The sequence below is a fragment of the Hemicordylus capensis genome, chromosome 2, assembly GCF_027244095.1.
Source record: "Hemicordylus capensis ecotype Gifberg chromosome 2, rHemCap1.1.pri, whole genome shotgun sequence".
Taxonomy (NCBI): Eukaryota; Metazoa; Chordata; class Lepidosauria; order Squamata; family Cordylidae; genus Hemicordylus; species Hemicordylus capensis.
In genome coordinates, this window is record NC_069658.1 from 360,198,165 (window position 1) to 360,226,043 (window position 27,879).

The 27,879-nt window shown below is 41.1% G+C and overlaps 1 protein-coding gene across 4 annotated transcripts in view; it reads right to left on the reverse strand.

The window, feature by feature from the left end:
* Window positions 1–344: 344 nt before the first annotated feature.
* JAKMIP2 (janus kinase and microtubule interacting protein 2) overlaps window positions 345–27,879 on the reverse strand; it is a 161,708-nt gene continuing 134,173 nt past the window's right edge. The window contains exons 12-23 of one of the 4 annotated variants that reach the window (XR_008316680.1): window positions 26,226–26,288; window positions 24,584–24,682; window positions 23,075–23,173; window positions 18,744–18,797; window positions 18,024–18,089; window positions 16,527–16,595; window positions 16,262–16,339; window positions 13,548–13,751; window positions 13,303–13,368; window positions 11,750–11,822; window positions 7,609–10,092; window positions 345–4,376 (exon numbers count right to left, since the gene is read on the reverse strand). Coding sequence is in view for 3 of the 4 variants with exons in the window: in XM_053298487.1 (XP_053154462.1) it covers window positions 11,772–11,822; window positions 13,303–13,368; window positions 13,548–13,751; window positions 16,262–16,339; window positions 16,527–16,595; window positions 18,024–18,089; window positions 18,744–18,797; window positions 23,075–23,173; window positions 24,584–24,682; window positions 26,226–26,288 (849 nt within the window). In the remaining variant the exon portion in view is untranslated. Of the gene's footprint in view, window positions 10,093–10,153; window positions 10,246–11,749; window positions 11,823–13,302; window positions 13,369–13,547; window positions 13,752–16,261; window positions 16,340–16,526; window positions 16,596–18,023; window positions 18,090–18,743; window positions 18,798–23,074; window positions 23,174–24,583; window positions 24,683–26,225; window positions 26,289–27,879 lie in introns of those variants that run through there. The other 3 variants (XM_053298487.1, XM_053298488.1, XM_053298489.1) reach the window with 3 other exon arrangements.

Here is a 27,879-nt window from a genome sequence, read left to right on the forward strand (position 1 = left end):
TGGCTGGGGATGATGGGAGTTGTAGTTCAACAACAGCTGGAGGGCCAGGGTTCCCCACCCCTGCGCTAAGGTAAGTAATGGATACTGAAGTAGGAAGGATCCTATAGAGAGCAGTTTGCTGAGAGACCACTGAAACCTGGAGTTGACTCTGAAAACATCTTATGCTTTTCAAAACCCTTGCGGGTAACTTAGGAGCTTTCCATTTTTATGCCATTTCAAATCTTGTTGCTTTTGGAGGCTCCAGTGCTCAATTTTCAGAAATAAAGGTGATAGGTCTGAAGACTGCATGGAAGACCTGATCTTAAGTGTTGACTCAGTGGTGAAGAAAATTCACTCTGCACATGTTCAGAGGCACATGTCTTTATTATTGTTTATATATTTCAGGACTTAGTCCTAGTGCTGAAAACAAATACTGTGGCTGATCCCTGATGAGCACTGCACAAATGAAACTCTAGATAGCGTCTGTTGTAACATTCTACTCAGTTTCCTGTGATAATTTAGCTTGTGGAAGGAAGCAGTTTCTTTATTTTATTGCTCTGTTTGTGTATTATCTTAAAACAGATTTCAACTAGGTTGTGGATAATAATCCATTAATGTAAAGTGAAATTTTAAAAAATGCTGCTGTTTTATTTTTGTTATACAAACTAAAACACCAGAGGTCATTGAATCCTATATTAAATACATAAATTAAAAAATAACCATTCATAAAACTTTACATACAATAAGGATTCTCATCTACACGTTAATACATACAGTACATATACATGGCCAGCAGTGTTTATCAAAGGGTCATTCTGCCAAATAATTTACAGTTCTTTTCTGCAATTATATAGACACAAAAATGGGAGCAAGTTATATACAGGTAAATGCAATTACAAGAAAAGTGGAACTCTGTCAAGTATATGAGCAATTTGCTGAATCTGAACTCAGCGGGATAGAGAGGGTCTCAGCCAAAATAGGATATAGCAGGAACACTTTGGTGGGTTGTTGTATTCTATCTATTAATCATTTATGTTGTGTTGTTGAGATGTTTGTCCCAGTGGGGATACTGGAGAGAGAGAGAGAGAGTGTGTGTGTGTGTGTGTGTGTGGGATAGAGTCAGAAAGAAAAAGGGCGGGAAGAAGGAGAAAATTGAGGTGTTTTTGAATAAACCTTTAGTTAAATCTACATCAGATTTATTTGTGTCTATGAGGGAAGTAGCTATAAAACATGGGTCAGTGTACTTTCACATTGCCCTTAAGCTGAGAATTTTTTTTTAAAAAAATTACTATACTAAGAAGTAATCTATGTAGTGTGCCCTTTTGGTATGTCAAAAGAATAGTTGTGACCTATGCGGATAATAATACTGCTGAATATTGTGTGAGACTGTATGTTGTGCAGTGTTTACCACTCAAAGCACTTTGCCCTTACCTGCACTGCATAAAGTTAATCTGAGGGGTCTTTCTCAATACTTTCTGTCAATTAAACAGAGGGATCACATGGCTGAAAAATGTAGGAAAAGAGCGACAGGGCACTGACAGTAAAGGGAAACACATTTGTCAGTGAGATGCCAAACTGAAACATGAGGATCGAGTGGAGATGGATGGAATCATCTGACTTCACTATAAGAAATATTCAGTGGATCTCAAATATTCCAGGAACCCATTTTGAAATTCCGGATTCCACCATAGAACTTACTAGGATGTTCTGGCCAGTTCTGTAGACTTCTGAGATGCATTAGGCCTAGCTAAACATGCATAGAAGCCTCCTGTGTCAGAATGGCACCATGACGCCAGTTTCATCAGATACACAACTGCAGATTTGTCACCAAATTCACCAGGAGTTACCTTTGAAACACCCTGGCCTTACATCCTCATTCAGAGTTGGAAGTACACTTTTATAAGATCTAACAGCATCCTACTATATACATTGGAGATAGATATATGTACAACAAGGTGTGTATGTATTTACTTAATCACATATTTTTAAGGTGAACTCATTTTGATCTGTAGAGGGTTTGCAGAATCAGTGTCAAGAAGAGGATATTAGGCACAAATTGTGTTACACTGAGGAGTCAGAAAAGCAGATAATTCCCCTCCAAAGTATCTCAAACAAATCTCACAGAAACCACTCTTTGCCATAACAAATTTTCACCAAGGGGCTGGGGATTATCCATCTGCCTCCATATCCTTAATAAAAGGATTGGCTGTATGTATTAGAAGAAAGTGGAATGGACATGCATACACAAAGAGCAGACTGCGATACCAAAGACAGAGCTGATAACATATATGCTTAACCAGCATGCTAAGAATGTTGTGGAACATCATCTTAATTACTCCCATCTTCCCATGCCATTAAAGGGCTGGGAAAACACTGGAATACATGAGAATGTAGCTATTAATTTAAGTGGGAATACAAATGTATCTTATAACAAGCAAAGACCCGTTTCCATAGGCCTTTATTGTGATCAAATCTGAGCACTCAGTGTTGAGAATCCCAAGTGGCAAAAGTACATCAAACTGAATGACATGGGCATATAAATTACAAGTTATCTGGTGATATCTGCAACAGTCCAGAACAGATGGTTTATATTAAGCATAAACATGAGTAAGCATAAAAATTATGTTAGATAGTCCTTATCCGACAAAGGTACAAGCTCTTCAGATTTGGATTGGTTTTGATTGGACATAGTGCTCATGGAAATAATTAACATTACCTGTGATTACTGAGACGTGGGTGCACAGAGCAAATTTTCATATGGCACTAGTGCTTTAAAGTGCAGAACTGGGCATTTAGGAAGCATTCCTGTGATAATGTGCACTTTTTAAATAGCAAAAATGGTAGGACTGTCCCTGGCCTGAATTACTGGGCTGATCTTGATCTAGTCCATTCTCACATTGTGCTAATGATGCAAGGGATGGCCTGGATCACAGCAAGCCAATCATAGGTATCAGCCAAATGGATTGGGCTTGGAGGGATGGCGGAGTTGGGGGTGGGTGGGGTTATCTTTAGAGAGTATCTGGCTTCCTTGATGAAACTGGCTGCCTGCAGCAGCAGCAATGTTTTGAATCCTTACCTTTGCCACTGAATAGCGCAGCAGGGAAATGATTGACTAACAAGCAGAAGGTTGCCAGTTCGAATCCTTGCTGGTACTACATCCAGCAGGAGTGATATAGGAAGATGCTGAAAGGCATCATCTAATACTGCATGGGAGGAGGCAATGGTAAACCCCTCCTGTATTCTACCAAAAGAAAACCACAGCGCTCTGTGGGTGCCAGGAGTCGAAATCGACTTGACGATGCACTTTACCTTTACCTTACCTTTCCTTGTCTGGTCTCATCACATAATTCCATCAGGAAAGGAAGCAACATCATGTCCTTTACCTGGTGCATTACTTGGAAAAAAAATTGCTGCACCCTATAGTTACAGGGTGCGTCAATCTACCTCCAGTAATGCACCAGGAAAAGGACAAAATATCTATTTTCTGTTTCTGGTGCATTGTAAGGTGAGACCAGGCAAGGAAACATGGGAATTTTAAACCCTGCTGCTGCAGATGGCCAATCTTGTCACAGAAGCTGGATCTTCACTAAATGTAAGCCCCAGCACACTCCAGTCTGATTCAATTTGATACAATACCAATATGATGTGGTATTGTATCCAATTGTTTCCTGATATCAGAGGAATTTTTCATTGGAATAGTTTTAAGTGGAAAATCCTCTGATAAGGCTTGCATAATCTCAGACCCAATTATAGAGTCGATGTGATGCACAACCCCCAAAGTGGCAGAAGACATCCAAAGATTTTATATAGAAAAGAAGTTCTACTGCAGCTTCCTAGGTTGCTGTTGCAAGATTCTGAAGGGTCTTAATCTTGTGTAAATGAATGCTTACAATTTCCTATACCAGATTTCCTAAACCACAAAATCCTTTCCATGTCTGAGAAAAGCTATAAGCTGGATAAGATGCCATCAATGTTATTTGTGCCTATGTATCACTCCCACAATTATTTGCTCATTAAAGATTCTGGGAATGTAATCACGAACAGTGCAATGTATCCCAAGAGCCACTCCTGTGTTAAACTGCAAATATTGCATCACCACTACAGAGGGGAAATAGAAGACTGTCTTAGGAACTAATTTGTGTGCGTGTTTTGCAATGGAAATCGGGACTAATGGGATGAACAACATTCTCTCCTTTATGAAACAGGAAACAGGAAACTCAAGTAATTACAAGGACAAACCCAACTTGAACATGTGCAATATGAACAATTACTATAAAAGGTTAATTCTATCAGCTGTATTTTACTCTCTTCTCAGATCACAGTAGTTACTCTCACACAAAAATAAAAATAATTGAGCATGTTCAATTTGTCCCCTTTCCATTTCTCTCTCCAAATCCCTGAAACAGAAAAACAAAAAATTATCTCTAGGAACATGCCACCAATGAATGTATATATTTTGCTAGATTTCAGAAAACACTCTGCCATTATTTCCACATCTCATTTTGGACAGGGTTTCAGAGCTTTGATCTGATATCTCAAATACATGGTCATCAAGTTCAGTGCTTCTATGGTAGATTGAACAGCATTTACATTTCTCCCTGCCACATTACAGTTCAAATAACTGGGCAAGAGGCACCTTTTAATATGGTAGCTTTCCTATTTAGTATGGGCAGATGGACTATTCTGATTCAATCCAACATAGTGTCTCCCCGAGCGACTGTTGTTAGTGCCTTCCTTGTCTTTCTATGCAGACTGTGAGCATCTTTTGGACAGGGCATCACTTTCTCACTCCTTTTGTTATGTAAACTGCTTTGTGAGCTTTTGTTGTTGTTGAAAAGCAGTATAACATTAAATAACAATAATAATAAAGGTCTAGCCAGAATGGGCTCTGGCAAGCATACAGTATAGGGAGTTCTGAAATATCTAATGAAATGTACAAAAACATTAGACCACTGATGACGTGACACTAAACGTGGATTGGAATTCAGAATTTGTTTTCGTGGGGAAAAGGAGGTGGTCTGAGCTAGTGAGCATAGACAATCTTTTAAGAAATGGTAACATATTGCTATCCATGTAACAATTTGATAAGCTAGTTGTCTGTAAAGGTCTTCCAGATGGTGACAAGAGTTCTACCACATTTTCTACCCACTTAGAAATCTGGGGAATCAGAAAATGTAAAGTTCTTCTCCCTACATAGAAGTACATTACAGAAGACAACCTACCAATAAGTGGTTACATGCACATTATGAATGATAAAGTGTTGGCTATATTCATCCTATATGAAGTTTAATTGTAAAAACTCTGTTCTAGCATTTCCTCTTCAGCAAAAGGCTAGAAAATTAATTTATAAAGAGGGAAAGGAGCAAATGGTGGGGTGTTAGAATGTGCAATAACACAAAGACTGAAAGGCATTGCATAAGTATAAGTAATCCAACAGCCTCTTGAGTTAGCATTAAGCAAAGGTAATAGTTCCAAAGAAAATTACAGAATGATTCTGCAGGTAGAAAATCTTTATGTGCTTCTTCATATCCTTGCTCTAACTTGGAAAAAAAAAACACCTCAAGAACTTCATAGACAAAAATAATTCTGTTTCAATACTGAAGTCAGGAAATTAGACGTATTCAGACATTATGCTGAACACTCATACTAGTGTGCAGTGCACACAGGTACAGATTGGTACACAGGAACAGTTATTCACATGTTGCGCTAAAACACAGATACGGCAGTATACTTCCCAGGGGCGTAGCTATAATTGAGCAGATGGGTTCAAAGAACCCGGGCCCTCCAGCTCCCCAACTCCACCCCTCCCAATTTTCTTCATTACATCCCTCACTCCAAGGGGCTGCTGGGGTGGGTGGCAAACACGGGCCCCCTCTCCCCTAACTACACCCCTGATACTTCCTATTTGTACCATGCACCTGGGGGCCTGTACCCAGGCTCACTTCTAAAATGAACACAGGTACATTCATTCACACAAAAACATGTAAGAGTGTACAGATATCTGTATGCTTGCACAGTATAATGTCTGAATAGGGCTATTTTTTGTGCAGAAATGGAAAAAAGCAAGACCAGATACTAGACTTCTTGCATGTGCTATTTAGTCTCTTGCAGTGCAAGCAACAATAATCCATTCAAGGTTCTTGAGACTGAGTTAAGATTTGACACTGGGAAGCAATCTCTAGCCACACTTTTTATAGGTCACCATTGATCAAATAAGTAAGAAGCAGAGAAATGAAATGACAGGAAGCAGTGAAAAGAACCAGATAGGAAAGCATGTTGTTTCCCCTCAAACTATGACATTACAATGATGTTACAAACTATGATGTTACAGTGCCCTCCATAATAAGCAGAAATACAACGCACACCTTAACAGTTCAATCCAAACCTGCAAAGCTTTTTTTTAATGACAAGACAAATATAAGACAGCTTTCTCATTCTCACCAATACTGATTGTTCCATAAAACTGCAGCCACAGGGCAGTGCTGGGTGTCCACTAAGGTGTATTCTCAACTCACACCTGGAGCAGCTGTGAAACTCAACAGGCCTGCTCAGTGGCCTGTACGAACTGACTATGCACCTTAGAACACTTCTCAGAATCATCAGGAACTTGTTGGTGTTCTGTGGCAGACATGCAGAGGTTCATTAGGGGACAAGAAAGGTGGATAGATCTCCCTGAAGCCAGAAAATTTGAAAGTCATTTAAAGGATCAAAATCTTTATGTCCAGCAGGGCGCTTTCCAGATTACACCCTAGTAAAATGTTTCGGCTTGGCAGGATCGTATTGAAAATGACCCCCAGAATCTCAAACTCCTACAACGGAAAAATACAGCTATTTTTCTGCAACGGACTTGCAACGTTGTAGCACTAAATCACAAAGATAAAATCCAAAGTAAGGCATCAGAAATGTGAACGGCACCTTGCTGTCAGCGCAGGAACTTCAGTGTCACAACACAGGAAGTATGGAAGCACAATTTGCAGATCTGTAGTGACACTGTGGTAAGGGTTAATCTGGAAAGTGCCCAGGTGGTATTATCCTTTCTGTCCAGAACTGTGAAGGGAGAAGTGACACCTGAGGAACCTGTCTCAGTTAGAGATATATGATCTTAGATACAGTATCGCCTGTAATTAACCATAGGGCTGGAGCAATGCATGCTGGGAGATGTAGCTTGAAGGCAAGCAGTATGAAGAAAATTCTTAATCTAGGCAGGTTTTAGAGTTATGCAGCATCTCTTCTGTAAGTTTTAGATGTTAAAAGTGATAGAAGTCCTTTAGAAACAGACCAAATTAACTATTTGGCTGGTATAACTAAACCAGTTCCCCTTAGCCCAGGGTTGTAATGTATAATGAAACTGCATTGCAGTAATGTAATGTGTCATTCAACATGTCAGTCTTTTGCCCTACGTTAGAACAATGCAAAACAGAACAGAAGATTGGCAACAGCTAAACAAAACTATTTCAGAAGCCAAGGACCACACCACTGGATGACTGTAATTAACCATAGGGTTATGTGGCCCATCTTGGTGAACTAAAGTGGCTAGTTGGTTAATTTGGTGGCTAGTTGTGTGGCCCATCTTGGCAGATTAAAGTCAAAGCATCTGAAAATTGCTGCTGAAATCTATGTGGTACACACCTCAGAGAAAAAGCTGCCCAGTGACACGATTCCTTAAAATCTTGTACTTTTTAAGGTGCTGCTTCCATGAACTCAGCCAAAAGAAAAACAACAACAACAACAAAAACACACCACCATGATGCAAGAGAAGAAGTGGAGGCATGCAGCCATTGTATGTGAGAGTGCTGCTCATCCTTTCAATATAGATTTTCTTGACTGTATGAGGAACTCAAAGGAAGACCTTGACTTTTCAAGAAGCTAACATGAGGGCAGGTTCAGGAGAATAAAGGAGTGAGAAGCTGTAAAGGTGTGTTGTGAAATGAGGCATGATGGCATGGTGAAGAGGCAGCGGGTGCTTGAAGTGCTCTTGCAGCATCCCAGCATTCCAGAACTACAGGCTTTGCTGTATGTCTTCACAAAGCCTAGTTCTGAATGCTGAGCCATACACAGAGGCTGTTCTCATGAGCAGCCAAGCCCAGACTTAGGCTTGGCTGCCTGTGTGAGAACTGCCAAGATCAGCATGGACCCCAGTGGTGCTGTGGCACCAATCCCAGCGCCAAAGCCTGGCTCTTAAGGGTGAAAATGTGCCCCCGGCTCCCAGGATCATATGTCAGCAGGAGCTGCTTGCAGCTGGCATTGACACAGAGACCCCTGGGGCAATCCCCCAGCGCACTGTGCTTGGCACGTGATGCACTGTGGGATACTTGAAGGCTGGAATCTCGATTCCCGGCCTCTGTTTTACATGCTGCTCCCGGCAGCTTTGGTCACGTGGGCACACAGCTTGTGCGCCACAGGGGCTGCACACGATCATCTGGGGCAGGTAGGTTGAACCCTACCTCCCCCCACTCCACCGCCCATCTGCCTGCCTACAAGCATGGTCGTGTGAACAGCCCCATAGTGCAAATCTTTTGTTGACCATCATTATTATTTATAGTACTTTAGGGTCAAACAACTGCAAGCAAGTTCTATGCTTGCTTTATTAAACTTTCTAGAATTTATTTAAATTGAGCAAGTGCACAGAGAGATAACCCATTGTTGTCTACAAGGGGAGAGGAAGAGGCATAAAATACTGAAATGAAAGAGCAAGTCACTGGGGACTTCTGGGAACAGAGCTGGGGTTCTTCTAGGACAAATATTCCATTAGTCTTCTAGGACTAATGGAATCAGGCTTTACTGCTGGCGCCCTCAGGACAGGGATGAACTTTGCCCTCGGTGCAAGTTGCCAGTAATCAGAACTACTCTGAATTCAAATCAATGACTCTAAACAGGAATCTGCATATGCAAGGGCTACGATTTCTAGGAAACACTGCAAAACCAAGTGGAATGTATTGTAAACTGGAAGATAAATGCTGCATTAAGGCAGACCTTAATTATGAGCTCAAGCCTGTCCTCAACAGCATGATATGCATTTGTCACATGTGAGTAAGATAAGACAGGGTGCCCTAGATTTTGCCATTTTGGTTCATGCAGCCAACTGAGAAAACAACCATGACAAGGAAAAAGAAATAGTTTATAAGTATTTCTCTGGTCATTTAACAGATGAATGGATGCAGATACTCTTCTGGAAGTTGAGGTTGGATGAACAGGCATTTGCTTCCTCTCTGACACAACTATTTCTTAGTCTGAAAAAATTTCCACCCCATTCCAGTTACTGAAGATACACTAAACAGTTAGTGAAATGAGTGTTGCATTCTTGCAGTTCTTCATTTGATGTAACAAACACGTTTAACACGCTGTCCTTCCTGGAAGGATCCTGACAACAGATAAGGCTACAGCATGGTTAGCAATCCTCAAGAGCATTGTCAGCAGTTCTCACTACTTTGATCATCCACACTCTTCCTTTCCTTGCTACTGCAGGCAGCAGTAGATTAATGTTCCAACTATATCTATCCCATTGCCAAGTTCCACCCATTATGAAACAAAACAGAGTACATTTTTCCTTTTGTTCACATTGCAGCTGTCATTGTTCCTGAGTTTAAAATCAGAGAGAGAAAAAGAGTCCCTGTATATAAGAAAGCCAGACTTTCCAAAAGGACTGTATTGTCATTGTCCCCTTAAGAGTTCTGAATAGGTTTCTTCTGCTCTGTCCCCTTTATTACTGAAGACTTTCATGGGAAGTTGGTGTTATGTTTAAAATAATCCCCCTGCACAGCAGGGATAGATTGTTCATAGTAACTTTGGTTCCTTGCCTGACATACCTTCACTCAATCTGCTGAATGTGGTTTCTTGCTGATTCTTTATCTTAAAAAATTAATTCTTCTGTGATATATGCTGATGGGATAGTCTTCTCCTCCTTATAGAATTTAATTAAGTGCAGCATATATTGTAGCTTTAGACAGGAACTGTCAAGTAACAAAACTCGGATAATGGCTTTAAACTACATGATGGGTGTGGTCTTGGCTACAGAGTGTTGCTTTGTTTTGAAATGGTTGTAAACAGTGTTATCTTCTTCATGGGTTTGGAAGCATCTGCCCTTTTGAGGACTTTTCTGTGTAGTCAATCACTCTGGAAACAAGAGGAAAACATGAATGGTCAAAAGAGACTGCATTCATCAGATTCTAATTACCTACCTACTCCTACTGTATGTACTTCAGGATACATTCCTATACAGTTAAACACTGCAAGACTTTGGGTTGCTCTTGAGAGTTGTTGATTCCCCTGTTTATTAGTGAGAGATTAGTGAGTGAGAATTAGCATGGACCAGGTAATAATGTTTCATATTGGCTCGTTTTAAGATAATATGATATTTTGTTTATCACCATCATGTTCCATAATGTATTATGGTCATTATGTTAAGATCATCTGGAGAAGTTCATCTGCGGTTGCTGCCAACTTGTCTGGCAGCTACTTGGGAAACAGGCCTTCTCCATTGCTGCCCCTGGACTTTGGAATACGCTCCCTGCTGAAATAAGAGTGTCCCCATCTCTGGCAACTTTTAAAAAGGCACTGAAGAGACATTTAATCACCCAGGCTTTTAATTAGATTTATAGTTTTAAAATTTTTAGTACTGCGTTTTAAATGTTTTAAATGATTTTTATTGTAAACTGCCTAGAGACACAAGTTTTGGGCAGTATAGAAATATTTTAAATTGAATTAAATTGAATTAAATTAAATAAATATTAAACCACTGTTTGATGGACAAGTTACCAGACTTTTTCAAGTTAGAACGGATAAATTTTTTTAGCTACAACTAGGAAGCTAAACAATTTATTTTGAGAATTAGTCAATAAACCAGGTAGTTGTTTATCCAGAGGCTAATTCATGTAATCTATAGGAATCCTCCCCCACACCCAACAGATGTTACATGATGATGAACCCTTAACTGGAATTTATATATTTTAGGACAACATCACCAGACATGCAGAACCATCTTACAGTAAAGATCTTTTCCAGCAGAAAGAGGATCTATTTCTATAGATTGAAGCCAGTCATTGTGGAGTATGTTGCCATCTGGTCAAATTTTTCAATGCTAATTCTCTAATATTTAAAGTCTATCTTTATCTTTAGCATTTTGATATTTGTTTCACTTTCTTCAAAAACATTCATGTATAATCTGTGTAAATGGCAATTGCTTTCATATTATCTAAAGTTATGAAAAGAAGCCCAAACACAGAATGCTCTCCCCCACCCTAAACACCTTAAATGTGTCACTTCAAATAATAGTTTGGTATTGGAATCGCAGGTTACCAAACAGTCTGTGCCAAAGACAATGCAGCGGAAGAGACAATGCAGTGGAAGAATGCTGTTTACAGGGCAGGTGCTAGATCCAGCCATGTATCTTGTCCTTCGAGCCACTTTGCACATTATATTCTTTAAGATCTACACCTAGATGTTTCTGAGTACACACCTAAAAATATAAAGTATGAATGCAATGAACAGACTTGCAAACACATATATTAGGCTGTTATCCTCAGAAAGAAGCTGAGATGGGCTGCAACTCCCTGTTGAGTGAACAGTCCATAGAAATCCAAGTTTGACTCTGTGGAGTGCATGAAATTGCCCTTTGTAAAAAGTCAGAAAAGGCCTTTGATTTATCCTGTTTTAGTTTCAGATCTTGATTAAGATAGTCACCGAATAAAAATTTATAGTGTGCTGCTTTTTAGGTGAATAAAAAACACTTTATCTATTTGCTAAAAGTTTAGGAGAAAAGAAGCAATCTTACCTTCCCCGGAGGCACATTGACATCAAGGCCAAAGAATAAAGGCAAGAGAGAAGAACAAGAACAGAAAGAGAAACTGCAGAAGAAGAAAAAAAGCAAATAGAGTTTAAGGATCAGAGTCTGTTGTTATTGTATTCTGTATGAAAAAGATCTATCCCATAAGACCTGTAATGCAAATTACTATAAATCTAACAGGCTTTGTTCCCCAATACCTTATAAGGGACTGGAATAATACAGTTGCATTCTCCTGACTAATTTCATTAACATCAAACATCAGCCGACATCCTAAAGTTATGAACTTACTATTATTACTAAGTGGTTTGGTAGACTTCCATTGAAATTACCACGTAATGTGTACTTTCAACAGTTATATATGCCCTTGTCAAGAGGTATGCGTGTTCACAGATGCGCATGTGGGAATCCCTATTCATTTCATTGGAGGAACCCAACCTGTGTGCATAAGAATTGGTGATCCTATGAAATTAGTGCTCCTTGAGTGCACTAAAATTCCTACATACTGTATAGACCTCAATACTGGATTAGAATGAAACATTTTGAATTTCCAAAACTGAGCTTGTAAAAATTCACACTGAAAAATGACAGGATGAGGCAAAAATAGCCTTTAAGTTATTATAGTTTTTGAATTAGGAATGTCAGTGATGCATGTTTAACCAAAGGAAAATATTTTAGGTTGAGTCCTTTCCATAATTATGGATGTAGACAGTGCCAATATTTTGCTTTGCTTTTATACAGAGAGAACTGCTTCTTCAGTTCAAATCTATTTGCTACAATGATCTGTATAGAGCACTGTTTGATTTGTTCTGATTTATTACCAGAAAAACATATGCTGAAGAACAGAACGAATAGATTGACTTAAAAACAAAAACCTAATCTTGATCAATAATTAGACAAATAAGCAAGTTTGTATCTCAAGTAAAATCTCAGGACTTAGGTCCAGTGCTTTTAATTTTTAAAATCTTAATAGCTGCCACCTGTTTTTGTAAACTTGATAATGGGAACAGCAATTGTGCACTCCTGTTTCTGAGCAGAGTTTCCCTTTGACATTCCTCCCTATTTGGACAATAAAAAAATGAGTACAGGAAGTGGTGGATGCTTCCTTTTCCTTCTCTCCCTCTGAAGTTAAATCAGCATGAGGGCAAGGCAGGAAGAAATGGTTTTTGCCTTTACTCAGTAGAAAGAACTTTGAAGAAAAATGGTGCTCCACAGTAGCGGGGAGTATGCGTACTACTGCCAGTCACTGGGATAAACACTTCAGTCTTTTTTGCCTCCCACAGCCACCACCACCAAACGCTCACCAACTTTACAAACAGTAAGTAAAGTGGCAAAATGGAGTGAGGTTGCATTTTGGCTGAGCTCTAATAGAAACAAGAGAGTCTAATAGAAACAAGAAAGAAGAGAGTTACAGAAAAGATCCTGAAAAATGCAAAGGTGGAGATTAATTCACACCAGTTAATCTAACAAAACTGGCTGGAACTTGTAAAACATTCCTTGAAAGTATTGAATTGCTTTATTTTAGAACATGCAAAACAACCAACCTTTTCTTCTAAATCCTTGATCTGTCTCTTCTGGATGTCAGTTTTATCTTCTAAATCTCGGATCCTCTAGAAAGAAAATACATGAATAAACAAAGAACGCATACATAGAAAAAGCAGTTCTAACTCTTGCGGAACACATGTGACCCAGCCAGATCAATTACTTTATTGAAGCAGTGTTACTAGATAACAATGTCCATTCTGGCACAATAATACTCTATAACACCTGTCTGCAATCTGAATCTCACCTGGTGTGCCTGCTGAAGCAACTCCATTCTCTCCTGTAGGATCTGGCAATCATATTCTCTGCTTTTTCTCAGCATCTGCCTTCTTAATTTTTCTACAGCTGTCCTAAGTTCTTCCTGCTGTTTCTCATTGAGCAACTCTCCAAATTTTATCACTGTTTCTTGCTGCAAAGCATTGTACAAGGTAGCTTCAAGCTCCTGGATTCTCTAAGCAATGGAAGAGTAAATGATGGTTAAGTGATATAATAACAGAGGTACATATATGGGTGCATGCATATCTATTTTAACTATTATATGGGCACACTAGTGCCTGTATATTTTAAGTGAAGTGAAAAAACTGCATTCCATAAGCCCTGAAGAGTCTATCAGTCATAAATTCTAAACCATCCCTCCAATCTGCCTGACATCTGGGACAGAGCAACTAGGTGAAAAGCACCACCGAATGTAATGCAGAGCTGCTGAGAAATGACTGCGATACAACAGCCCGCACATAGACTCTAAGAAGCTGATTTCATTTGCTGGCAGCCAATGAAAGGTAACAAACCTTGCTTTCCTTTATTCTTCTTATCCCATATACATTGGTCCAAAACTTAAGATCCATAGTAGAATGCATTCTTTTGGACTTTTGAGGAAGCAGTGTGCCTTGTAAAGGCAGAAATTACTCAGGTTTATCTCTGGCAAATGATTGGGGATATTGCACCTACTGGATTTTTGCCTCAACACGTGCCTCCCCAGTCCAGTGTCAAGCTGTTGAAGTTTGACAGCCATCATCCCAATATATTAGACATAATCTACCTTATGGTCAATTTCTTAGAATAAAAAGGGGATTCTGCAACAAACGATATCTTTTTCTGCACCAACCCACTATTCTTTCTTTTTTGGTCAAGCGGAAAGACCCAAAGTAAAGTGTGGGAGCCTAATTTGTAAAGGAAGCATTATATGTGAGACTGTGCAAAGGGTTTACTGCTCACATTTGTTTGCTTATTGTTAAATTTATATAAATGTTTCATAATAAATCGATCTATTACAAACAACCATAAAATCCATACAAATTTAAAACTAACACATAACCAGTAAAACAATGAAATTCAACTAAGAAGCAGCACCAGCACCAACAGCAGCACCCCTTTGTTCACTCAAAGGCCTGATTGAACAGCTAAGCCGGGCCATAACAGCAGCGAGGGAAGTCAAAGAACAGATGTCCATTGGGAGAGCATTACAGAGTATGGAAATTAAAATTATCACTTTAACTTGCAATTTTCATGTATTTTAGAGGGCAAGTGAAAATTGTTAGCTTAACTCATCTCAAAAGGTTTTTTTTAATATTTGAATTACATTAATAGGTCCACATGGAAATGGAAATTTTGCAATCACTGTATAGATTCAATATGAATGTGAATAGATATTACACTGATATTATATCTAGTATCTGGTAATTGCTGACCATATCTGTTGACAAGGTTAATATGGAAAAGTATGTGTAAGTGCAATATATACATAGTACTGTATGCATAATATATATATTCCTAGTTTTCAGATGTATATTAGTGAATGCTGACCATCACATTTTGGTTTTCCCATTCATTTCAATGGGGAAGGCAGCTCTGCATGCATAGGGGAATAAGAGTCTTCTCTGCTGAAGTGAATGGGAAATTCTTGTGGCTGTGGGAACTTCATGTATGTAAAGGTAAACTGTGCTGTTGAGTCGGTGTCAACTCCTGGCGACCACAGAGCCATGTGGTTTTCTTTGGTAGAATACAGGAGGGGTTGACCATTGCCTCTCAGCATCTTCCTATATCGTTGCTGCCCAATATAGGTGTTTCCCATAGTCTGGGAAACACACCAGCGGGGATTCAAACTAGCAACCTCTGGCTTGGTAGACAAGCCATTTTCCCACTGCACCATTAGGTGGCCTCCATGTATGTAGGAAGCCCAGTCACGCAATCATCTTGATTACAGTCCAAGACCAGCATAAGATAGAACAGTAGAGCATGATTCAAAAACAAATTATGGAACAGTAAAATCATATTACTTTAAAATTACTACTCTAATATTATGACGCTATATTATAATGCAATAAAGCTGCTACCCTTAGAAAAGAGGGTAGCTATAAGATTATTAAGCAGCTGTATTTTAAAAAGGAAAATTATGAGCAATTTGATACTATTATTCTGTTTTGTAATACTGTAGAACTACTGCACCTTAAAAAAGAGAGAGAGAGAGAGAGAGAAATAAAAAGCAAGACTGTAAAATCAATAAGATTATAGCCATAATTGAAGGCATCTATATTTAAAGGATAAGAACACAGAATATATGAAGGTAAAATAAAGAAGTGGGGAGAAATGTAAAATCAAGTGGCTAAAACAAGATATGTAAAATAGGTCAGTTAACTGGGAGGACTGAGAGGGCAAGTAAAACAGTCAGTAGTTAAAAGCAATACAAGGCTGATACATGGTTATGAACTAGCAGTCAGTGTAGCCCATATATAGGGTTGCAATTTTTTTCTTCATAAACCTCAGGAAAATGTTAGACTTTCCTAAAACCTGTTTTGTTTTTGTTTTTGTTTTTTAATCACACTTACTTACAGGCCAGCTCCAATGAAATCATGAGACTTTACCTCCAGCTATATTGCATTGGCTGCAGGCTGGATGAAGTCAGTCTGTGCTCTGCTAAAATGTATGTATTTGTGCTCACGCTAGCACTTGCTTTCAACATACCATATAGGCTTGGTCAAGAGCTTGTTTCCTGTAGTCCAGTTCTTCCTCTAGGTAACCCTTTATTTTACAGAACTGTTCCTATAATGAATGATGATTTTGGTGGAAGAGAAACAAGACAAATTAGTTTTTCAAGGAACTATATAGCAAGAGAGACATTCAATGCCCAGGCATATCCCACCCCACCAAAAACCCAACCTATTTAGTATTCAGAATTATACATGAGACAAAGATGAAAATAATACCAAGAAGAGTGGTTTTGTCCTACCATGTCACTCTCCAGTTCCATCATCTTCTGGTGCAGAGCTGCTTCAGCCCCTTCAATCTGCTGTATCCACTAGAAGACAAACAATCACAAATTGTTATGTGCATTATCTTCCACCAATAATATTGTCAAAACGACCAAGAAAGGAAGGAGAAACCTTCTAAATGGTTTGTTTCTATTTCAGCAACAGAAAGTCAGATAATAGCGCTTTGCTCATCACATCAGTGGTTAATTTGTCAAAAGCGAGGTGCCAAGGCTCAAGTCTGACAGACCTCACACCCGCTGACCTGGAATCCCATATTTGTGGCAGGTCAGGTGGCTGTGCTTAGTCATGGTAAAATACAGGTAACTTGTACCTGTTCAGAGGCACCACATCAGGGATTCTCAGCCTTGGGTTCCTAGATGTTGGACTATAACTCCTATCATCCCCAGTCAAAGGCCATTGTGGCTGGGGATGATGGGAGTTGTAGTCCAACAGGATCTGGTGAACCAAGGTTGAGAACCCCTGCACTGCATGATTACTGCTCATATACCAGACGAACATGCTTTCCCCCCATTGAAACCATGGCACAGTTCAGACGTAATGTGGAACCGCAGGTCCAAGGGACCTGTGGTTCTGCACCCCCGCCTTCCATCTGCTTTTGGATGACAGGGAGAACTGCCTCTCTGCAGTTGGCAAGACTGCAGTGAGGCTGGTAAGCTGGCTGTGCAGGTTAACTTCTTGACAGAAGGACAGCCTGTACAATCAAATGGGCCGGAGTGAGGGAAGAGCTTCCTCCCTCAGTTCTGGTTCCATGGGACCCAGACTATGTTGCCAGTGTTCAGATGTAACGCTGGCACCATAAAACCAGAGTTAAGGGTGGCGAAACGCCACTCTGAGCAAAATTCAGAGTGGAATTTGGTGAGGGCAACCACAGGTCCCTTTTTGTCTTTAACTCCAGTTTGCTGAATTTGGATGTGCGGCTTCAGAAACCGGAGGTGAAGGGACCTCTAGTTTCCTATTTCATCTGAATTTGGTCCATGTTCCAAGACTAAATCCAGGCAAACACTCTCCCTAACAGACTTTGCCAATCCTTCCAATTTATTCTTGCAGGTAATTCCACCTTCCCAAACACTGGCACTGTACACTTGAGGCACTGTTTGTGGATATTCAATGTCTGCTATTGCTAATCTTTGCCCATTCAAAGTCTTCAACAACTATTGCACATTGTGCTGAGCTATTCTTCATCAATTCCCCATATATAGCACAAGACAGATTCAGTGCCAAGTACCTGCTCATCTGCTCTTCATTTAGACTTGCCTAGTTAGTATGTATCTGAGGGCATGCTTGATGTTGGGCTATTTCTCATCATTTTCTCATTTACAGGATAGACCCTCCTAGTGTGCATCACAACTTGATCTGCTATTATTCCCACAGTAAGAGCTCTCAGGGCAAGCAAATTTGATACCTAATAATTTGCACATAATAGATACAAGAGACACCAGCTACACAAACAGTACCTTTTCTGCCAGGGATAATACGGTACTAGCTTGAATTATGGCCACTTGTTCTTCATTTCTTAAATTCTGAAAATTCAAAAGGGGAAAAATCAAGTTAAGAAGCAGATTTTTAAAGGAATTCTGATGTATGTAAGAGCAAATGATATTCCTGATCAAATGTGGATGCAGGGATCTAATGTAGAGCTCCCATGTCTATAAGAGTTTCCCATTAGCTTCAACGGAGGAAGTGGCTTTGCATCTGCAAAAGGATGCATGTAGAAAGCTGCTTACTCCATTGAAATTAATGGGGAAGCCTACATGAATAGGAGTTCAATATGCATACTAAACAGCACACTGGGCTCTGGATCACTGACAGAAAACGGTCCTATTGTCAAGAGGTTCCTCTAGGTAAAATGACAGAAAACTACACAAACAATAACATACAGTGGTATTAGATTGGTTTACTGAATGGGCAAGGAATTCAGTCTATTAATATAATGAATGTCTTTTATCTAATTTTCACAAACAAATATCTTTATAAAATCACACCAACAATGGGGTATGCAATTATCTTATAAACCACTGGGAGGCATCTAAACAAATACATTCTACTTACAAAGATTTACTGGGGAAGCATCATGAATAAATCTCTGCTTCATTGGTCTTTGCATGGAAGAGAGTGCTATACAATTCTGTAACAGCATTCTTTGTGGTGGTGTACATATTATACATATCACTTACCCCATTGTCGCCCAAGATGTCTAACTGCTTTATGAGGTCTGGAATGCTAACATCCTATAAAAATGAAAGTATGAATGAGTCTAGAAAGGTCAAGACCTTTCCTGATCATTAAGTTCAATCAATCAGAATGTCATTAGTCCAGTAATTAGGGATGTGCACAGAACGTGATTTGTGTTCCGTTTTAAACTCGGAACGGAATGCGAATCCCTGGAATGTTCTATTGGAACAATTGGGCGGGCTGGTTGTTCTGACAGAACGAGCTTGGAACATTTTGAGTGTTCCGAGCATTCCAACTGCCATGTTGGCGGGCTGTTTTTGGCAGTAGCTTCCAATTGGCTTGCAATCTCCTGGCTTCTTGGTTGGCTTGTATCATACAAATCAGCTTGATTTGTATGATAACAAGCCAAGCAAGAAGCAAGGAGATCACAAGCCAATTGGAAGCCTGTGCCAAAAACAGGAAGCAAGGGGAAAACAGCCCGCCAAAATGGCACTCGGAACATTCCAACTCGGAATGGGGTTATTCCATTCCAAGCTCAAAATAGGCCTTTCATTTGAAGAGCATTCTGTTTCAAGCTTGGATCACCTGAAACATCCTGTTTGAAGTCAGAGCGTTCTGAGCTTGGAATGTTCTGCCCACTCCTACCAGCAATAGTGGCTCACATTCTAACTAATGCTGCATGTGTGCAGTCTTCAGTAACATATTTGCAGGTTGCACTTGCCCTCCATGCTGCCACATGGACAACATGAGGCATTTTTGCTTGTGCCAGGCACTCCATCTTTCCAATTTTGATATGGGCCTCAAAGACCAAGGAAAAGTCAGGTCCACAGAGAACAATTTGTAGCAACCACAATTTGTGACATTGCGCAACATCATTACTGATCACATGGCACATCTGTTAAGGCAGGGGTTCCCAACCTTAAATTGTAGCTGTAGTTGGAGTTGTAGTTTAGCAAGATCTGGAAAACCAATGGTTGGGAACCCCCGTGTTAAAGCATCAGCCTTAGGTTCCAGTTTCTCGGCTTTGTGGAGCTTGAGCCAAAATGAGATACTTAACGCTGGCCTTAAACTGGCAGGTTTTTTGACCATCAAATATACAGAACAGAACAAAACAGAACACAAGACAACAGTACTTATCTAGCATCAACATCCCGTATTAATGACAACATTTTAAAATCAGATGTCAGAGGCCCCCAAGAGTGGGACATCAAGAGAAAGAGCCCACAACCAGAGTAGGATCATGTTCCAGTGACCCAGGACCCATTTCTCACCAGGGAATCACCAATGTTGCCCCCAGACTCCCAGGAACACTGTCAATGTCAAGTCCAGGCCCAGTTATAGCCGCAACGGTGGAACGGTTGACTGGCAGTTCATCAGCTCATTCTGGAAATGTCTCAGTGTGAGGTGGAGGGGTCAGCTTGGGAGGAGGAGACAGAGCTGAGCACAGCTGTGGGGAATGAAGCTGGGTAGCACCATTAGGTGGGTAAGCTTCAGACTCAGTCCTCAGTTGCAAGTACAATAGTTCTGCTGTGCTGAGGAGCAGCTGCCGCAAATGTTGCTACCCTGCTGCCCATGGCAACCTGCCTTGTACAGGTGGGGTTTGGACATCTGGGAACTTGCACAATTAGTCCCATGCAGACAAGATGATAATCAGATTGTGTAGGTAGTGACCTAAACAGGTAGTAGCAAACTCTCCCTTACTCCACTAACAAAAGTGACAGCAGGGAACCATATAGGATAGAGACTTAATGGCTGATATCCTAATTAACAAAGCAAATTGTCCCCCTGCACTGCTAAGAAAGCTCTCTACAGCGTGGGTCCATCTTCCTGGCCCATGTCTTCTTTGTTAGGATGTCAGCCAATATTGCCAGAAATGAAAGGGCAAACTTGGTGCACCTGGGATACCTTTGAAATGACATTCCAACACTGAGGAGGGCATGATGTTAAGAAGTTCAGATAAGCAGCACAGTCATCTGAGAAACGCAAATCATGGGCCAACGATGAACTAGGCCAATGTGATAAGGCTAGCAAGTTCTGTTTATCTATATATCTTGTATCCTTTGTTTGACCAAGGCAATGGCAGACTTATGCAGCAGAGTTGAGGAAAACCCCAAAGAGAAGATTCTCTGATTAAGAGTTTTCTTTCAAGAAGAAATAAACAGATATATTAAAGTGAGATGAGCACAAGAGTTGACAGCATTACTGGAACAGAGTTGGAGCCAAAAGCAATAAAGCATGTCTCCAGACCAGGCCTGTTAAGGAACTCATACCAGATCCCAAATTCAGACCCTCCTCTGCACCACATCTAAGGAACCCAAAATAGTTGTCATAAAAGAGGACTGTGATTTTTCTGGAGAAGTTCAGACCGAGAATCTAAATTTGGATTCCACTGAGGACATAAGCTTGGGCTTATAAGCCTAGATGGCATCAGGAACAAACTTACTACACCTTGACAAAGGTAAGAGGAGAAAGGCCTTGGAACAGTATTCAGCCCTTCCCAAAGCATATTTCCAGTGAACTAACTACTTTCCTGAACTAAACTCATTTTGTGAAAATGAATTCTCCAATATATGAAGGAAACAATCACCTCAATAGAACAGCCATCTAATTGCCACTTCTCCTTGGCTCACTGCCCAGAGAAACCCGAAACTTTGGATTTCTCATGACTGATGGCTCATTGGTTATTTTTGCAGCAGTCTGGAAAACTAGTCAGAAGAGGACTCAAGCCAAGCCTGGTTTGATATAAAACAATGAGGCTGTGCCCATGAGTAGCCAAACCCAGGCTTGGGCAGCCCTGCCTGGGTTTGGCCGCTCCTGTGCAGTGCTGGGATTGCAGGGGATCCTGGCGCTGCCTCTCCTGCAAGCCTGGGAAATGACTTCAGGCTTTAAGCACACCCTTTACACCAGGTCCGGGGGCGTGAGTATGCTCAGGTTGCATGCGCACCTAGAGTGCCTGACTCCCAGGGGAATCCCCCAAGGCATCATGCAGTGCATTGCGGGAGTCCGGGAGGCTGGGGAAACGAGTCCTGGCCTCCAGAGATCCACACTGCATGGAGCAGTGTGTGGACACACAATGGTGCACTGAAGTGGACATTGGTGATCATCGGGGTGGGGGGAGAAGGAAGGTCCACCCAGGTGGAGGAAGAGCCCCTCACCCCTACTATAGTCATGAGAACAACCTTATTGCCATTTGCATAAAGAATGAAAATTTAGAGGATGGGAATCAATTTAGAGGATGGGAATTTTAGAGGATGGGAATCAATTCTACTAAGAGGCAAATCTGCAAGACAGAGATGAAACAAGAATGAACCAGTAACTTCAGTTCTACTCTGTGCACTTGAGGACTCTCCAATCTTACTCACTTCTGCCAAATTGAGAGAAGAACTCTGTGTAGCAATTCTGTCATTGGAACTCTGCCCCAAACTCATTAATAGACTGGAAGGATGAGATGATCAGCCACAGCTGAGGAGGCAGCAGAGAAGTAGAAGGGATGGAACCCACCAGGTCACACAACAGGGCTTGGCTGCAGCTACAACAGCCTCTGCAGTGAGCTCTTCGTGGAGTGGGAGGACAGGCCCAATAGGCTCCTAGACAGATCCTTGAGGAAATTCACAGAATTATTTCCAGTGTGGAAGCTTGCCTTTTGAGCTGTCTTCTTGCCTTTTACTAGTGTTCTGGTTATTTGATGATGCCCATCTTTTCCATTTTGAGAAACAAACTGGAAATCAATCCTAGATGATATTGTATAAAATGGGCTGATGTAAAATCCAAACAAGCAGTGCTAGGCTGATTTTGGCTGGGGTAAGAACCCCCCAACTGTCACTGTGCTTCAGCAAACTCCACATGCCATCTGTTCACTACAGGAAACACCAGGTGTGTGGGAAAGATTCCAAAAAACTGGCTCACATGATTTCAGCACTGGATTGTGCAAGACTGACTCTGCCAGATTAAGAAGCCTCAAAAATATAAATCAGGCCCTATAATCAAAATGACTACTGCACTTCTTTTGTTCACAAAAGCCCTATTCAATGAACATGTGATCGGGGTCGCACCTGCCCCCAGGTTCCATGCACAGGCTCTGCTATGTACAACCTGGTGCCCTGAAAAATAGAGGGTCATGGATTGTGTGTACAGGAGCCTACATGTGTCAAAGTGTGTGCACATCCCATGTCCCAAGGGACCCGTGAATACATAGGAGTGGGCCAGTGGGCTTGATTCTGCCCATTTTTATTTGCACCTAAATGAATGACTGAACAGAGTTAAAATCAGTTCCCAAAGGAGAGCCGATTAGCTTGGCATTATCTTTACAGTTAGTGAACCCATGTTAACATACCTTGACACCTTCTTTCATGCAGTAGATCTGCAGAGCACTTACACCATCAGAGAATGGATGGATCTGGAGATTAAATGGTGGAGACCTTCTTTCTCTTTCCTTGAGTTAAAATGTAAAGGCAAGAGAAATTATGTCGGAATCAGAAGAGCAATCCACATTGTCTACTGATTAGAAAACGATTATATGATTCCATAACACCCATCTGATTTTGTTTTCTAAATAGTCTCAGTTTTCTAAGACAAAGAAAGCTGCACCATGATGGCTTGGGTTTTTTGTTTGTTTCATTTTCATACTGGAAGTGATACTGAATCATAAAGTTGGCCACGTAATCTGCAGCATTTCAGAAAGAAGCATACTTCTTTCTAAAGTCTGCATAGCTTCCTGTCTTCATGAATATTACTCAGAATGTCAGTTGGTTCTCTCTTTATTGCAGAAGGCCTGCAAAGCACTTTAAATCTTTATAAAGCTGGAGGGGTGTGGTATGACTGAGTCGTGTGCAATACATCCCTTCAAATGTGTACCTTCCAGTTCAATGGAATCATCAATTGCAGTAGTCTGCTCTATAAATATTCTGGTTGAGAGCCCTGGCATGGCTCACAGGGTTGGTTTTACACTGGTGCAAAGTCAGGACACAGTAGTCCTGGGGTGGAAGTGCCAGTGCAGACATAGCCAGAGTATGCCCTGCAAGGAACAGCCTTGATTCAAAGGGCTACCACAAAACACTAGTCAGCATCCTCACAGACACACTGGGGCAGTTGTACAATTCAGCTATATTCTGGGGAGATGTGTAAGATCATTTCAAGATTCAACACTAAAAACTGATGAACCTTTTCACAATTCTAAAGGTAAAGTTGTGCCCTTGAGTTGGTGTTGACTCCTGGCGACCACAGAGCCGTTTGGTTTTCTTTTGGAGAATACAGGAGGGGTTTACCATTGCCTCCTCCCGTGCAGAGTGAGATGATGCCTTCCAGCACCTTCCTATATTGCTGCTGCCTGATATAGGTGTTTCCCATAGTCTGGGAAAACATACCAGCGGGGATTCAAACCAGCAACCTCTTGCTTGCTAGGCAAGTCACTTCCCCGCTACACCATTAGGTGGCTATATTTCACAATTCTGAAGTGCAATTAAACATTGGATAGCATGGATAATAATCTGCATTTTTCATGCAGTAGATCTGCAGAGCGTGTGATGTTTATTAATCTGAAATGAAATATATTGGTTAGCACATGAATGAAAGAATGCTCTCACAAATATGTATAGAAAGGTGAATAAAAGAGAATGTTTCCCCTTGTGACACCTTACTGGGAAGTCCCTGAAGTAGAAACACCAAGCATAGATGCTACTTATCTAAGCATGTAGGGCTTGTTTCTCTAAAGGCTCCTCTTTCCAGTTTATTTATCTTTGTCTAACAATTATGCTTATAATTATAATAAAAAGCAGACCAAGTATATTTAATTCCCTCCTCCAATAATTCCAGGTCCTGCAGTAAGGGGTTAACAGCTACTTACTTCAAGCTCTAAATTTCGGAACTCCAACAGCTCATTCTGATCTCTGGCATCCTGCAGCTCCTGTTGCAATCGATTGTTGTCTGCATCCAGTTTTTCTATCTGGAAAGAAGATGTTAATGCCTAATATCTGGGAGGGCTTCCAAAATATGTTCATTTAAAAGTTCACCACCACCAACTTCCCTGCATGCCTGCCCATACCCCCACCCCCAGCCCCAGGGAAAGAAAAATATCCAACTTTGTTAAATTTTGTTGTCATCTTGATAATGGAAAACATAACAAACCCTGCAAAGGTTATAAGTTATGTGTTGTAAGCAGAAATTGTGGAAGGAAAGATATCAAAAGCAACTTGGCACACAACACTGGATTTTTATATATGCTGATTTGGGACTTTTGGAGGATTCTTCATTCTTTGAGGTTAAGAGAAAATTCCCCCCCCAAGATACTTTTGAAGTTTGCTTTTGATGATTCCTGAAGATTTGTTTTATGACTTTCCAGTTTTCATGCCTTAAATCAGTACATCTTAGTAGGATACCATAGCGTATGGAGGACAGAGAAGGCCTGCGTTCAGGCCACCTGTCCCCCAACTTGGTGGCAGTCCCCTGGGGCGCCCCTCCCCTGCAGTGCCCCTTCTTTTTCCACCTCTCCCCTCCCCACCATGTGGTGGACTACTCCCTCAGGGACGCTGCTGTTGCCATCACACGTACAGTGGAGAGAAAAGGGTCACCACACATGCCACAAGGAGAAAATGGGTGGTGGTGGTGGGGTGCAGGCTGCCACTGGCTCCCTGTTGTGGCAAGTGCAGTGTCCCTGATAGTGGCAGCTCTGCACAGATTCTTGGAACCTATGCAAACAGTTACGGCTCTGCCTCTAGTAGGACTGGCTTTGGGGCAAAATTGGAAGAGCTACTCTGAAGGGTCCCTTCTGCAGAAGTATGAAACATTGGTAGTGTTCGACTCTTTCACTCAGAACGAAGCCCTCATTTTATTATTTTAAATTGAAACTTTTGTCTTTTCAGATTATAATTCTAATAAATATTTATATCTCACTTTTCAACAACAACAAAAAATCTCAAACCATTTTACAGAGCAAAAGATATGAGAAGATGGTTCCCTGTTCTAAAATTGCTCACAAACTTTAAAAAGCTGCAAAGGAGATATCAGCAACAGCTGCTGGAAAGGTGCTATGCTGGCCTGAACAAATATAAGAAGTCACCATTTTAAAAGGCGCCTTTGCCTTCTATTTATTGTCTTCTGTTAATTCTCTATTTATTTAGCTTTGGCTTTAATGTGTTTTATTTCTTTCATATACAAAACGGAGCGGTTTGTAGATCTATTTCTTGTGTCTGTCTGTTGTCTGGGTTACATTTCCTGAAATTACAAAGAAACAAAGCTTCTAATCATGTGTTTGGAATCTAGGACAGAATAATGTATAGCATTTCCGTTTTTGAACATCAGCTTCCACATATTGATGCAAATCTATGCCAGGGCCAGCATGACACAGACACAGCATGGCCTTCTGTCTGCTGTTGAATTACAACTCCCATCATGCCCAGCCACACTAGCCAATAGTCAGGGATGATGGGGCATCTGCAGGAGGGCCAAAGTTGTACAGCCCTGATCTATGAATCATGTTTTAAACATACCTTGTCCAAAAGCTCCTGATTCCTCTTAATAAATAGTTGCTTATCTTCTACCCAATGGGAGTCCTGTTTGATTAAAATTAAAAGTAATATTTAGGATTCAGTGGTGACTGGTGCATCTACCTAAGGAGGGTTCATCTGCACTCCAATGTTACTACTGTTTAAGTGGTGTAATCATCACTGGAATTGCCCCTTCCATTTGTAGTATCTTCAGTTTGCTAAAACTGAAACACTAGTGGATTTCACAGCACCCCCAGCACAGAAATGTGGTATGGTAACCTCTGGCCTCACTAAAATACATTTTTGAATTTTACTGCAAGCTTTGCACCTGTGATGTCATTTCGTAATGAGTGCAGAGCAAGATCTTTAGAATTCTCCTTCCAATATTGAAAATTGCAGATTTCTAATGCAGAAACAATGCAGAGATCTTTTAGTTACTGGAATTCCAAAAGAGTATGTGGTGATCCTGTATATCACAGGGAGGTAGGAATGGATGTTTAACTCCTCAGTGACTCCATCCCTGTAGCAGGTATAGATAATAGTGAGGTAGTCAGGACAGGAGCATGACTTTACCTTGAAGGCAGCCATGTGCTGAAGGCACTCTCCAGACCTGATGACTTTCAGGATGAGGTGGAACACTGCCAAAGAAGCATCTGGCTGGCAACTCACACCCTATCCTTTAATTCAGGGGTGGGGAACCTTGGCCCTCCTGCAGATGTTGGCCTACAATTCCCATAATCCCTAGCAATTGGCCCCTGTGGCTGGGGATTATGGGAGTTGTAGTTCAAAAACAGCTGGAGGGCCAAGGTTCCCCACCCCTGCTTTAATTGGACACTAGCTGTGAGCTGAAGGTAAGCCACATGGACCCACTTTAGGGCTCAGATGGGCTCTGTCCAGCAGTGGAGCAAAATCTCTGCTGCTCTGGCTTCTCAAAACGCATAGCCCTATTCAGACCTTATGTTGCTCTTGTGTGTTAAGTGTCTATACACATGTACTTGTTTTTGTACACAATACATGCATTCATTTTAAAAGTTTACTTAGGTACAGGCCCCCTCAAGGGCAGGCTACAGATAGGAGCTGTGCTATGGTGCATGCATTGAAAATAACATGTGAATAACTGCCTGTGTGCAGATCTGTATGTGTGTACACTGTACAGATATTGTACATGCATTGAATAAAATGTGTAAACAGAGTTCTAGTCTGTGCCTGAAATTTCCAGCTCATAGTACATCTCTTCTCTGACTGTACTCCCAAGTCCTGTCCTGTGGCTGCTTGAGCAGCCCTTGAGTTTCTGCTGGAACCAGGACCCCTAGAAGACAACACAATGAGGCTATTCTCATGATGGGGGAAAACTGGGCTAAAGAAGCCCAGCCCGCTTTTTTCCCTTCGTGAGAACCACTGGGCTCATGGGTGAGCCCAGTGGTTCTCTGGCGGCTAGCCTGCCAAAGTAGCTCTCCCCTTAGCCCAGTTAGTGGAGCGAGCGCTCCGCTAACCTGGGTTTTCGGATCGTGTGCTGCCACGGCGTGCCTCCACACCACAGTGACACACAAGGAGACCCCAGCCAGGAGGCTGCAAGCAGCCTCCCAGGCTTGGGAGTCTCTCCAGGATGCCCTACGTGCTAACATGGGGCATCTTGGCATCTATGCGGCCCCCGATC